General features: G+C 31.5%; 1 protein-coding gene across 6 annotated transcripts in view; it reads right to left on the reverse strand.

The window, feature by feature from the left end:
* LOC118197865 (uncharacterized) overlaps positions 1–14,696 on the reverse strand; it is an 85,161-nt gene that overhangs the window by 32,415 nt on the left and 38,050 nt on the right. For 5 of the 6 annotated variants that reach the window (XM_035369422.2, XM_035369419.2, XM_035369421.2 and 2 more), the window contains 2 exons: positions 10,767–10,933; positions 4,677–4,887 (listed from right to left, as the gene is read on the reverse strand). In XM_035369422.2, coding sequence (XP_035225313.2) covers positions 4,677–4,887; positions 10,767–10,933 — 378 coding nt within the window. Of the gene's footprint in view, positions 1–4,676; positions 4,888–9,317; positions 10,075–10,766; positions 10,934–14,696 lie in introns of those variants that run through there. The other variant, XM_035369424.2, reaches the window with a different exon arrangement.

The following is a 14,696-nucleotide window of genomic DNA, read 5'->3' on the forward strand; positions in this document are numbered from 1 at the left end:
GAATCGGAAGATAATGACAACGAGATTTTGGATATAGCAAGGAATTGGTATCAAATTAGTATAAATCAATCAAACGTTGCACCACCGAGATTTCGATTTGAAGCTAACCCTGGCTGTTGTTTTACTCTGACGGATTACGATGATGCTTTGTCATACTTTGAATTATTTTTTTATAACTCTCTCATGGACATAATTCTAACTGAAACAAACAGATATGCATTTCAACATCCAGGATCATCACAGAACCTATGGTCACCAATTACTATGGAAGAATTATACATATTTTTAGCCATAACTATACTACAAGGTATAATTAGAAAGCCTGAGATAAGGATGTATTGGTCAAAAGTTGAAATTTTTCAATCACCTATTTTTCCGAAGCTCCTTAGCTTTCGTCGCTATTCTGAGATAAAAAGATATCTTCACTTCTCTAACAATGAAACTTACGATGCTGAGATTCACCCCCATCCCAAGCTCAATAAGATATGGCCTGTATTTGACCATATAAATAAAAAGTGTTCTTCTCTATATACACCGGAAAGAGATATCACGATAGACAAAAGTCTACTACTGTATAAAGGGCGAATGAAATGGAAGCAATATATACCACTGAAACGAGCTCGTTTCGGAATAAAGATGTACCTTCTTTGTGAATCAAAAACCGGTTACTTATATTCATCCATTATATATACCGGAAAAGGAACGAATCTGAGCGATGCATATCGAGAAATACCGGTATCAACTCAAGTAATGTTGTCACTGATTGAACCGTTATTAGATAAAGGGTACTGTTTGACGACTGACAACTTTTATACTTCTCCACAATTAGCGGATTTCCTGGTAAAACGTCAAACAGATACCTACGGGACTCTGAAAAGTACCAGAAAAGGAGTTCCATCTGAAATTAGAAATAAAAAATTGAAAAACAGAGATGTTATAGCGTTTCAGAGAGGAAAAGTAATGGCGATGAAGTGGAAAGACAAAAAAGATGTCTGTTTGCTTTCAACAATCCATAACACACATCAGGAAAATACAAGTAAAACAGCCAATGATGGCACTCAAATAAAGAAACCGAAAGTTGTAATTGATTACAACGATACAATGGGAGGCGTTGATCGGCTTGATCAGCATCTCCACGATTACCCAACAACAAGAAAATGAGGAAAAAGGTACTATAAGAAAATATTTTTCCATCTTGTGGATATATCCGTATGGAATTCATTTGTACTATATAAAAAAAAAAAAAAAAAATGGAGGAAAACAGGACCATTTGGAATTCCGTAAAATGCTTGTGGAAAAATTAATTGAAAAATACCATTCAAAAGTGTTACCCAAAAGAACAGGTCGGCCTGGTTATCAACCTGGGCCTCTGAGACTAACTGAAAGGCACTTTCCCGAATTTGTACCACCTACAGAAAAGAAAGCGGCCCCTTGTAGAAATTGCACCGTTTGTTGCAGTAAAAGAGATGAGAGGGGTAAAAAGATAAGGAAAGAAACAAGATACTATTGTAGGAACTGTAATGTTGGACTTTGCACAGTACCATGCTTCATGGTATATCATACCAAACTGAATTTTTAGTCAATTTTATGTTTGCAAGTATGAAAATTTGATTTAATTTGATTTTAATAACTTGAAATTCAAAATAAACATGTAATCAAATCGTTTTCACTTTGTTTGTATAATATATATATATATTTTTAAATTAGCCTATACTTGTACCCCTGTATGTTGTCTTTTCTAATACAAAGGAGCATAACAAAAGACAACTTTAAGTGAAATTATTCCATGTCTTAAAATGCACTAGAGAATATGATTATGCAAGAAAAAAAAATAGGTGATTTTTTGACCGAAAATTAGAAATTAATGTGTGCCTTAAGGGGTTAAAGCCTGTCGAATGTCCTTCTAAAGTGGGGACAGAAAGTAAACTGCACTCAATTTCTGAAGAGTGGATTAAAAAAAGAAACAACAATTGGATACAGTTTTAAAACAGCTCCATTCTGCTTCCATTTGTAGAGATGCAGAATGGAGCTGTTTTAATGCAATCAATAACTGAAGATTTATTTTTCAAACCCATTTCTTTAACAATTGCATCTGTTTTGGTCCTTGCACTTGAGTATTTCTTAGTGATTTCACTATCGGGAAACATTTTTCTAAATAAAGCTGCAGCGTGATCCGATGCATTCAGTGCCAGGTTGTGCTCCAGTAAAAAGGCAGAGAACAGACATTTTGAATTAATCACTTTTTGGTCCATTGTTTCTGAAGAAAAATTTAATTTTTCATTTTTTTTTTAAACAACTCATGTTGTCCTTCTGTTTTTGTGTACGCACATGTTTGAAAACATCTGCCCTTCCACCATGCGAAATCGAAAAATCGCAACGACAGACGGTACACATCGCAAATTTATCACATTTCCTTGAGGAAATAATGGAAGGAAAGTCAACTGTATACGATTTTTGAAACATACACGAGTATTTCACCTTTCTTGCAGACATAACAAAAGATGATAATTTCTAAAACTATTTCTCGAAGGCACGCGTACTCACACAATTCAGGACAAGATGAACGAAATAACGAAAGAACATCCAAATAACAGGCTTGAGCTTGCTTTGTGCTCATTGGCTAATATATGCCAGATGACACGTAGTGGAGCTCGATCCCCTTTGGAGAACTGGAGAAGGACGTTTCTGGATATATATACTCTCACTCACAAAGCAGAAATTCTCATCCGATTCGCAAGGTTTTGTTTTAGATATAATCTAGAGAAAATTCAATTGCTTTCAGATGTCCAAAATCACTTTTATTTATTTATTTATTTATTTTTGTTTTGTTTTGTTCATATAACGAAATATTAAGCCAAGTTCCATAAAAATCGTGAGAAATTTTAAGAATAAGAAAATGTTGGGAGAAATATATTGTAAATCGGATTGGCAGCAGAGCGGTCGAAAATCGGGAGTCTCCCGCTTAAAGCGGGAGAGTTGGCAACTCTGCTTAAACACTACGATAGATATTCCGTGTTCAAGTAATCAGCGATACTCGAAGCAGACAGGGGCACACTAACTGGTGTATTAAGTGTATGGCATGGCAATTTATGAAAGGCAATTAGATACATTAGTTTTCAGTTTGTTATATTTTTCATCATCGATCATATTATTTTCTAAACTAGTAAACATTTACAGGTTATGCATTTACACACTTAATCTACACATAAAATTATAAATTTGCTTTGAATACTTGTCTTAGTAAATAAATTAAAAGCTTTAAAGCAGCTCATGTGCTTATCGGATTTCCCAACCAACATATTAAAAAAGAAATGTCATAAAAAATTTAACCAATACGAAAAATCCTCTATTCTTTAACTATGTTTGGTAAAATTGTTTATTTTATTAATTTATTGAAACTATACTAAATCAAGAATTGCTGAACATTGCATATCATGTACAGTCGTGCATCGTGCAGTTCGAACTTGATCAGCCTTGAAGATATGGGATCACAAGATGCTTCAGAATTTCAAACATATAGTAGTTATCATTGAATATACTGACAATGCAATTTTGTACCATTCATTTGTTCATTTCTATTGCTAATTGCATCACTGCAGACACACATGCTTGTGGTGTAAAGTCAAACATAATCACACCAATGGACATATAACAAAAATTTCTACCTCTACAAACAACATCAAGCAAGATATGCTGATACAGGTTGCTGTGCAGCAGACCCTCATTCCAGTGCTTGATATTTCTGTGTAACCCATAATTGCCTAGCACACAAGATGCCTGTTCTCTTGTTCACTGGTGTGACGAGCCTGATGCAATCATTCAATCTTTTCTTCATTTACTGATTTCACATTCTTACCACTGTGGCTTGATTTCATTCAGCATGATTATTAATTTCCTAGAAAACTAATCTGCAGGCTCTGTATGTCAAAGTTCTTCTTTCGTCACACTCCGAAAAAAAGTCTGAATGACTACCCTTTTCTTCCAAAGAGACACACCAAAACTACCCACATAAAAGAACAGCAAATAAGAAACTATGGAATTCTAGTATCTATTGTTCACACCTACACAACCTGCTGTTATACACTTTTATAGTGATTCTAGGTGGTATTGCTGGTACAAGATATGCATATACATTACACTATTACTGCATGTTCTGTCAAAGTCTACATGATAAAAATGTCAAATCAATTGTATGCTTATTTCCTGATGTTGCATCTCGGATGGCCAACATTGTATATTAAGCATATTGTGACTATTTTTGTATATTTTATTAATGAAGTAAAATGTTCGTTTCTTGGATGAATATTATACACTACTTGGCATTACTTTTGGTTGTATCTAACAGAACAATACATAGCACCATCGTGTAGGCAACAAAAGACCTTCCAAAGCAATTATAAAAATAGTAAGACAGAATGTACCAGAAATTATATGCAAAAAATAATTGTGAGAAATTGAACACAAAATATAAGTTTAATGTAATTTTGCTACATTTTACTTTTTTTCTGTAACATTTATGTTACGGTTATGAAACTTCTGCCATATGTTTTTTCATGCTTTACAATTTTTTTCCTCACAGTAACTGTTATAGTAGAAAAATAACTTATTACATATGATTCAACAAATAATTTAAACAGTTAAATTTTAATTATCATAGAGATATTATTATAACTTACTACAGTTGCACCAACTGCCTGAGGTAATGTTAAAGTTGCACCACCTTCGGGGATGTAGCCAAGAAATGAATATGGCATACAAAACGTAGCAGTATGACTGGCTATAGTCACATCCGCATGATTAAGTATTGTCAGTCCAAGCCCATAAGCTGGGCCATTCACAACGGCTACTAAAGGTTTTTTGAAATCTGATAAGGCTTCAATTAATTCCCTAGAAATAAACAAAATAAAAAGTTTTAACCATACATTGAGATAAATGAATATTTAATTGATAATTAAAATATCCAAAAAACACTGAAAATGTATCATGCACTTTACACGGATACTGAAAAGAAAATCATTAGTTCATTATAATTTTACCCACAAAAATGAATTTCATATTACAGTTGATAATAACAGGAAAATAAAAAGTATTATTTAATCAAGTATTTAAAGTTAGTTTTGCAGGCCATGTGATATTAAAAAATTCTCTTGAATTTTGATTTTAGCTTGCAGAAAGAACCCCTACAAGGGTTGCTTGAAAAGTTCCACAGAACACAGTTTTAAGATCATGACATTAAAGCAAATTTCTTCTAAGTTACTAAGGGCATTTTTTTGTCTGCAGCAAAATATAAAAGAAGCGTAAGATTTCATTACAATATTAGAAACTGTTAAATTTAAGAAACATCGTCAATAATTTTTAATATAATTATTGATCAATCAAACAAATCTTCTACAATTAAAACTGGGAAATGCAGATTTCAATAGAAACATACGAGAAACTCTTCATAGTTAAAATCTTGGAATACGAAATGTTTTCTTTCAAATAAAATTCTAATGCTTTAGTATCTAAAATAAATTTTTATTTATCTGATAAAATAAAGAGTTGGACAGAAAATAATGTCTAAGATAAAAAACTTGAATTCAAAGCCCCAGCTACAGCACAGATTGGCAATGATGCTAAGAAGGACTTTTGTATAACATGAAACTTAAATCTTGATCAGCTAAACCATAAAAATGCAAACCAAAGCATTTAGAAGACTTGGAAAAAAACTAAGAAACACATTCAAACATTTCACATTCTATAAGTTTTATGAATTTGAATGTAGCATGCAGCCATATGCATAAGAAACATCACCAGTATATACTGCATCATCCTATCACACTCTTAGAGCCATTTTTTTATCTGTTTTTAAGTACATAGCTTTTTTACACGCACACTGCAAAGCTGTAGTATTCTTCGACAGCCTTGTTCGACGTAATGAAAAAAAAGTTCTATATTATAATGCTAACCTCCAAAAACAGTCATCATCATACTATACACCATGGGTTCTTAATAAGGGGTGCATAGGAATATTTCAGAATGGACACAATAACTTATCAAAACAATTTGACATAACTACTGAAGAACAGGGCACACATTCATTCATAATTCGGTATTCTCATCCAAGATAAACAGCAATGGTTTTCACATATGTTTTACAAATAAAATTTAACTCACAATCTCTTGCGTATTATATGCATTTGTAATAATTTATTACTTTTTTTCCATTTGTTTTAATAAAAATTCTTCTGCAATTTCAGTTTATGTACTTAAAAATATTCTTCCATAATTGCCTTATTTTACTGTCAAAGTGGTCAGTAAACAAAAAAAGTTAAGAATCTCCACAATAGACAGAGACTCGTAAATCAGGTCTACATTCATATGTAACTCTAACGTTTAAAAGATAATGTATCTCTGCTATGGCATGCTCCTTTTGAAGAGCAACAAAAAACTAGAATGGTACAACTAGTGAGGCAGTACATAAATGCACCAAAATATTGGAGGCACCAGGCACCAGAATTTAGGAGCTTGCACTGGGGAATTCAATATTTGCTTATATAATGTTGCTTGTCCAGGCCTCCTGGGATTTTGCCATGGTGCACAGATAGATTTTTTTTCCCACTAGACAGCAAACAATATCAGCTTTTAAGCAAAATAAACCTGTTATCCTAAAGGGGTTCTCAGACAGACAGAGAGAAAAAAAAAAAAAAAAAAAAAGCCGAGTACTGGCCCAGTACATGACTTATGTGATCTCAAACAGGATCAAGGGTTTCAGCTGGGAACTCTAACCCACATACAGCTTATTTTTCAGACACTGCATTTAATGGTTACCATCTTTTTTAGCTTAAGTAGCATTTCTTGTATCGGCAGAAGTTTAAATAAATGAGATGATGTTGAGCAGTCATTCACTTCTTTGTTGCCTCATTTTTAGAGAAAAGGCATCCAGCTACTACTCAAACAATGGAAAATAAAATAAATATGGCTAATGACAATTTTTAAAGACTACACTTCAGATTGATTTGAGCTCATGTATAACATAAGCACTTCCTTTCTGTTGCTACAAGCCTACACAGAAAGGTGTTGCTATTTGTCAACATAAAATTACTTTTTACAGGCAGATATCTTTTTTAAATTGGAAACATTATGCATCTAGAAAATATTTATATATGGTCTTTGCACACTGTTCTGTTATAATCATAGTTGTCATTAGATACTTTATTTATGTAGAAAGGTAACTGACTGCATCGTATTTTCAAATTATGTACATTACATTCAAATTATATTTTAGATCGAACTGACTTCTGCTGTTCTGAAAAGTATTTTAGTATTATATAGCTATGACAAAAGTAGAAAAATGACAATTTTATCTATTACCAACGCATATAAAATTTTATGTTGATGTTTAGCAGCATCATGCATTAAATCAGAATCTGGAGGTACACCTGCATAAATCAGCCGACTTTCATTGCTTAGACATTTCTGCGATTTTATGTATTGTTTACGAGTTTTATATTATAAGTAGAGAATAACTTTATATTGTAGAAAAAGGCAGTTGGTGGAACTGATTGATGATTATGGTTTCAGATTCAGATACAGTACCTAGTGAAGATGAAAGTAGGGACAGTGATGAAATTTATGACAGAGGCAATAGATTCACAAAAATAAACGGTGAAGCAGTAAATCTCATTGATTCTTAAATTAATGCTGCTATCCAAAAAGGATCTTCAAGTTTAACTGGTTCAGTGAAATTATCAATAAATTCAGACAGAACATCAAGTGCAGGCACATCAAATGCAATGACTGTTGGAGATGTTCCAGGATCATCCACACAGAAACCTGAAGAACATTAAGCAACCTTTTTTTGCTAAAGGTCTACCTGTTGATATATTGGCCAAGGGAACTCCTGATAATTTATCAACTATTACATACAGATTTATAAATAATCTGTATTCTTTTCTGTAGCATTACTGGCACAAATGGTAGAAGCAAGAGAATTACCACTGAACACTGTTGTCAAATAACAACAAAATACCAACATTACCTCATTCTTACTTGGCATGAAATTTTTAGTACTCATAATTTTATTTTGTTTCCAACAGATTATATTAATACATTTGATCTGAATATAAATATTTTCTTCATTCTGCACATACTACAGCTCTAGTCAGACCTAATTTTTTTTTCATTACAATGTACCTTTTGAAATCATGTCTTTCATTTAAAACCATATGATACGAGTATCATACTAACCAAAATGTAATAAATTGTGTAATATAAATAATAAGCAATCTGACTATATACTCTCATCTTTCTTGTCTTGGTGTTTTTTGTGTATCATTTAAAAATTTTTGTATTTCTTACTTGTTTATTCGAATTCCCAGGTAAGATCAACATTTTCCTTCCCAAGAAGAAGAAGGGGGTAAAAAAAGTAAACAGAACTTCAGGTGATTGTATAATATAAAATGAGAACCTGAATAAAAATTAATTCTACCTCAGTCTGGTGGATTAGATGGTGAATGAAAAATTGTACAGCAGTGTTTCTGCAGAATGGCTGAAACAGTAAATGAAATGAATTTTTTTTTTTTTTTTTGTGGTGGACGCAGAAGAAAATAAAAAGACAGCAATCTCTCCCTATTCAGTCTTCAAGACATGTTTCCCTCTTTTCCCCAAAGCGCATAAGCAACGGCAAGTATCGAATATCCCTTTCAGTCTCTTTGGGGTCCATTTTTGACCCTTAGATTACTACTGATACTCTAGAGTTATTTTGGCATTTGCATGGTCAAAAACTTTGTGAAATTTTGAATCGAGGTGCCCACAGTTAGTAAATGGAGTATTTGTGAAGATGTTGCAGTTATTTTAAATGAGTGGAAGTAGTGTCAAACTTTTGGAGACTAATGGTACACAAAGAAGCAGTCCCAATTATATCACTGTATTTAAACAGCAAATCTAAAAATGGATGTTGAAATACCCTGCAATGAATGGCATTAACGCCACAACAACACAATTTACAGTTGAATCAAATTTGATGTTATTAAAAAAAAAAACAGAGAGAAAAAAAAAAAAAAAAAAAAAAAAAAGATGCCAGAGAAGGACAGCTTTTAATGGACTGTAAACTGTGAAGTATCAAGAATTGTGAAGCTTCCTTATGAAGTGTAAAATTATAAAATATTTTAAACTAAAGAATAATAAGATAAAAAATTATATTGTTAATAATAATGCAGTTAATATATTAACTTCATTTGCTTAATGATGCATGAGGAGGAGTTGAAAAATAAGTTTTTCTAAGCTGCAATGGGCAGTGTTTTCATTCAAGTATTTCAAATAATAGACTGCAAACATAAAGAAGTTGGCTTACTTTATTTTACTACATAATCACCAATAATGCATTTATTACATTTCGTAACAAGGTTTAAAAAATTTATTGGGGGAAAAAAAATGTATGTTCTGCATAAGGAAGAACCGCTTCACAGCTGCTTTCACTTCTTCACTCCTTGAATCATATCCTGTTCTCCTTTACATTGGCTCTTGATATTCACTCAGATCTCACTGTATCTAGCACATGGTCATACTCTTCAGAAAACTACTTACACAATTTTCTTCAACATGACACAAGGACCAAAAATTCCACAAGCTTATGGATGTCAGTATCCGATGTCTCACTAACCCATTTATACAGCAGCAAATGATCACACTCTTCAGAAAACTACCAACACAATTTGCTTTGACATGACACCAGGACCACATATTCCACAAGCTTGTTGTGGAAGCATCCTATGTCTCACTAACCTATTTATACAGCACAACCTCCTTCTTTGTCCACAACTGCAAAATATGTCTACTCTACATACCTGCCAGGCATGGAATGCCCTGCTCATCCAATCTTTCAGCTAGACTGCACTAGCACTGTTAAAACTATCCTCTTGTTTTATGGTTTCTTGAAATGGAAGGGAAAGTTATTTTTTTACTTCTCGTTTGTATACACATCACTTGATTCTTCCTCGATTCCCCAATTTTCAGATTGTGAAAATTATTAAAAATACAGGATAATACACCTGTAAACAGTGTTTATTACATCATAGCTGCCAATCTTGGAATCTGAAAAACAGGATGATTTTTTGTGTGAAAGCCGGTAGGTTTTCCCATTGCATAACATCATTTCAAAAGAACTACAAACAAACTACTCATGGTTCTGATTATAAAATATATTAATATTTAATTAGATATCTTAAATTTTTTATTCTGTGGTTAATTTCAATCTTTTAATATTCTTATACTTTTTCATACTGAGAAAATCCCAAGTAAGGGAGTAATAATTAATGTACATAGTATTTGTGTGGATAAACTTTAGAATGTACCATACACTATAGTAAAACAAAATTAAATACAAAAGGTTTAAATAGACTTTATTCTTCATGTAAAGTTCTACACAGGTTTAAAACAATTCAGATGAAAATAAATATTAAGAAAAATATACATAAAATGTAATAAGAAAAAGATAATAAAATAATACAATTCAGATGAAATCAAAATTTAATGGGAAAAATTATTCTGAAATTCATTACAGGTGTAGGAGAATGCAATTTGCAGAATTTAATTTCCATTAATTCAATAAATTTCCTTCATTGCAGGGAAATATTTTCATAAGTAAAAACTAAAAAATTAAATACAGGGAAATGCAATCATTTCCTGCGAGATGTGATGAAAAACCGGGAGAACTGATGGCTGCATACGTTTAAAATAATAGATACCCACTCAAAATTAATGAATACACAATATAATTAACTTACTTTACAGCTACAGCCATCTCCGTTGATGCTTTAATTTTACGAGGTCCTACAAGAGGTTTTAAATCAAGGCCTAAACAGAAAGAATCACCAATACCATTTAATATAAGGACTTGACAGTTACTGTCATTTCCAATTCGATTTATAACATCCCTTAGCTCTATTAATGCCTGAAAAGAAAGATTGATTAGAAATTCAGTAACACAGCACAAAGGAAAAATTTTCAAATTATGCACAAAAGAGCATGCTCTTTTTTGTATAATAAGGAATTTTTGCATTATGTAAGGACTACTAATCTAAAACAATTTTAACATCAAGACACATATGTATATAATTAACATTCCATTTTTAACTAGACATTTTAAAAGTAAAATGCAGTATACATACTACTTAAAACACTCAGAACAAAAATTTCCAATATGTTAACAACACTTAAGTACTGCATTTACTTGCATATTTTTTTCCTTAGCTTAAGCACAAAGTTCTGCAATTTTTTAAAATATTCACATAATTTTCCCTTTCCCTATGATGTTCAGAAAGACAGCTTTCCTAAATTTTTAAATGGATTTGTCTATGTAGTGATTGTTTCTGTCTTATTATTTCATTTTCTCGCACAGATTAGTTGCATGGGGTCTAAACTGATGAAGCAATAACAGGTTACCATTAACAAAATAATTAAGGACCTATTAGTGAAGGGAATTAATTGAAAAAAACAAAATTTAGGACCCATAGTGATTGCACCAAATGTCAAAATGCCCTGTTTATGCTGCAATTAGACATATAAGATGGATCTTTAAAACTGTCAAGTTTTTCAATTTCTTTATTAATAGAAAAATTTATTTCTACAGATGCCTGTTCATGTTACAAGAACTATTTTTGCAATTTTCCATGCTTGTTTCTAGTTAAAAGATAAGAAAACATAGGGAAGATAAACATATTACAAGAAAAGACTTCTCCGATCAAAAACAGAAAACTCAAATAACTTTGTTTTCAAACATATTACAAGAAAAGACTTCTCCGATCAAAAACAGAAAACTCAAATAACTTTGTTTTCAATGTTCTTCCAAAAATTTTCCATTAAGAAATTCATCACGAATTTCCTTTACATTTCACACACTCATTATGTGTTAATATCATGAAAACATCTTTCATTTGGTCATATTTTTCTGAAGCATATATGCATAAATCTCACTTTGAAATCCTTCTAAACATTCCAAGGTGTGATTATCCCTGCCAACTCTGTAACGGCAAAAAGCTAGAAGATTTTTGAATGAAAAATTCAGAAAAGGAAAGTGTACAGTGAAATTTTACAAGAAAACCGACACACATTTGATATTCTGAAAAAACTACATGGGGTTAGCTAATGGAAAAATATAAAAGAAGAAAAATAAAATCAGCTTTAAAATAACTAAAGTAGCATTTCTGCATTTGCTAAGAAGTACTTCAGAAACTGCGTTTCGTGTTATTTATCATCTTATTTATTTTTCAGAATCAAAATATTTTTAAGTTGCCAAAATGGAAAACAATGTAATTTTAAAACATGACAGGGGAAAATAAAAATGTTTTATATTAATGCTATTTCTTAATTACAATTTTAATACATTATTATGATTTTAACAATAATTACCAATTTTATTATACTTGTAAAATAAATAAATTAAAAAAAAATAACAAATATCCAGATAAAATTTTTTTTACACAAATTGATCTTAAAATCAAATTTAATATCCCCTAATAAAAGAAATAATATCTCAGAAAGTGAAAAGATGTTTTTGATTAAATATTTTGAGCTGTTCATTCACAAAAAAGGAATAAATTCAAAATAATGTTTCAATTGAGAAAGGGCCTCATGCTCAATTAAAAAGTATGCAAGAATTCAATTGAAATCCCATCAAATATATATTTAGCAATGAATAGAAAAAGAGTCTTCCAAAATGTTAATTCATACTCAAAAACAGCAGTGGTAAAACAACAGATTCAAATATCAGATGAGTAAAATTAAGGACCTTTTGCTGATGTGGGCTGAAATCAAGGACATTTATGGACCCAGAATCATTTGGAAAAAGGACCTAGGACTTTTTAAGTACTTTTAAGGACTGTACGAGCCCTGAGTAGCAGTGAAGAGCTTCAAGAGAATGGGGCTATCTAATGCTAATGATGGCTCTGAAGATTACTGCATGTAGGAAAACACACAAAACAAACAAAATGATGATTGTTTGTTTTGTGTGTTTTCCAAACAGACGATGCCAATGACTTGCAAGCTGTAACAAACTACATACACAGCAATTCTGGAAGCATTAAAATGATTTCAGGCCTAGGGAGTAGCAATAAGAGCAAGCAAAAAGATACAAGAAGCAGAAATGGAGGAATTGTTGCATTTTTCTTTCCTGGCACCAGTTGTTATGTTATTTTCTTCCTTCACGTTCACATGGGGTTCGTGAGGATTTGGAGTGAATGATGACAATACTACTTGATGAAGTATCGAAACACACTTTATTGGCCAGTATTGTCAGGACAGCTCCAAAACACGTTTTTGCAGTCGTACTACTATAAACATGCGGGAAAGCTATCTTACCGCGCCTGGACATTTCGCAACAGTATTTTATTAGATAATATTACCACGTAAGTTTCTTTTGAATAAAAAATATTGTGATAATTACTAGTAGTTAACAAATGAATACTTTTTATTTGAATGTTCTTACTGTACTTCAGAAATTAAATTATTCACATAATTTTCCCCTCTTAATTTTCCATCCAATAAAAATGAAAAGACCAAATTTTACAAACTGATACAGCACTAGTTTAACTAGAAAAAGTGTCATCATCTATGTAAAATAATAAAGATTTCTTCTCCAAAATGTGAAAGAATATGATTTTACTATATACAGCCTGTATATTTCTATGTATCAAAAAATTAAAAAAAAAAAAAAAAAAAAAAGTCAAATAAAGAATTAAACAGAAAATTATACATAATTTGGAACAAAAAAAAGGGGGGGGGCTCAACAGTTTTAACTAATAATATGTAATAATAAAAAGAGAGTGTTTCAGTGAATGTATATGTATAGAAATGGTACATTCATGTAGTGAGTGGCCTGCACCTGGAAAAATCAAACAATCAAGAAAATAATTTCTTATACAGTACATTGCTACTAATGAAATATCATCAGTGTCACATAAGCCTGAACTTAAGATTGAATTAAAAAAAAATGGCACCATAAAACAATCTCTAAAAAAAGTCAGTATTGCGGCAGAATTAAGATCCTGTTTGCAGTGATTGATGGTACTCAAGATTTGATCATTATTTTTTAACTAACATCATCTAACATCTTTCTAACAATCACTTGCAAAGGACAGCAAGATGAAGATAATCACATTTTGTGTAGGATATTCATGCATGTGCATTACATGAGAATGTACATGATGAAAGAATCACATGAAAATACATTAACAGAGAGCCATTTAATGATGTGCAAAAAATGCTCCAAGCAGCAGGACATGATTACCTTCAATAGAAAATGCTTGGCTAACAGCATCACAAGGCTACCATAAATTACTCAAAAATGAGAAACATGGCTGTTGAAAGTCAAAAGGGATAAAAACAGAATATATAATTACCAGCCATTATACTGAAGACATGTAAAGGTTATTGAGAAATAAATAATAATTTAATATAAAATCCCCACTCAACTCATTAATGCTCAAACTAATTTTGCTAATTAAAAAAATATCTCAAATCTAAGTTATTATGATTTTCTGATGATACAAATTATGAAATTCAAGCAACTCTTGTATTAGTTTTCAAATTACAGCCTGTCCTTATTTGAGGATGCTAGGTGTTTCAATGAAAAAATATTTTTGTTAGTGAAGTTAGTCAACTTAGTTACTGCAATAATGGCCTAGGGAGTAGCAATAAGAGCAATAAAAACTGCAATA

Source organism: Stegodyphus dumicola, chromosome 2 (genome assembly GCF_044657685.1).
Source record: "Stegodyphus dumicola isolate Sdum_Otavi_A_Nest chromosome 2, ASM4465768v1".
Classification (NCBI taxonomy): domain Eukaryota; kingdom Metazoa; phylum Arthropoda; class Arachnida; order Araneae; family Eresidae; genus Stegodyphus; species Stegodyphus dumicola.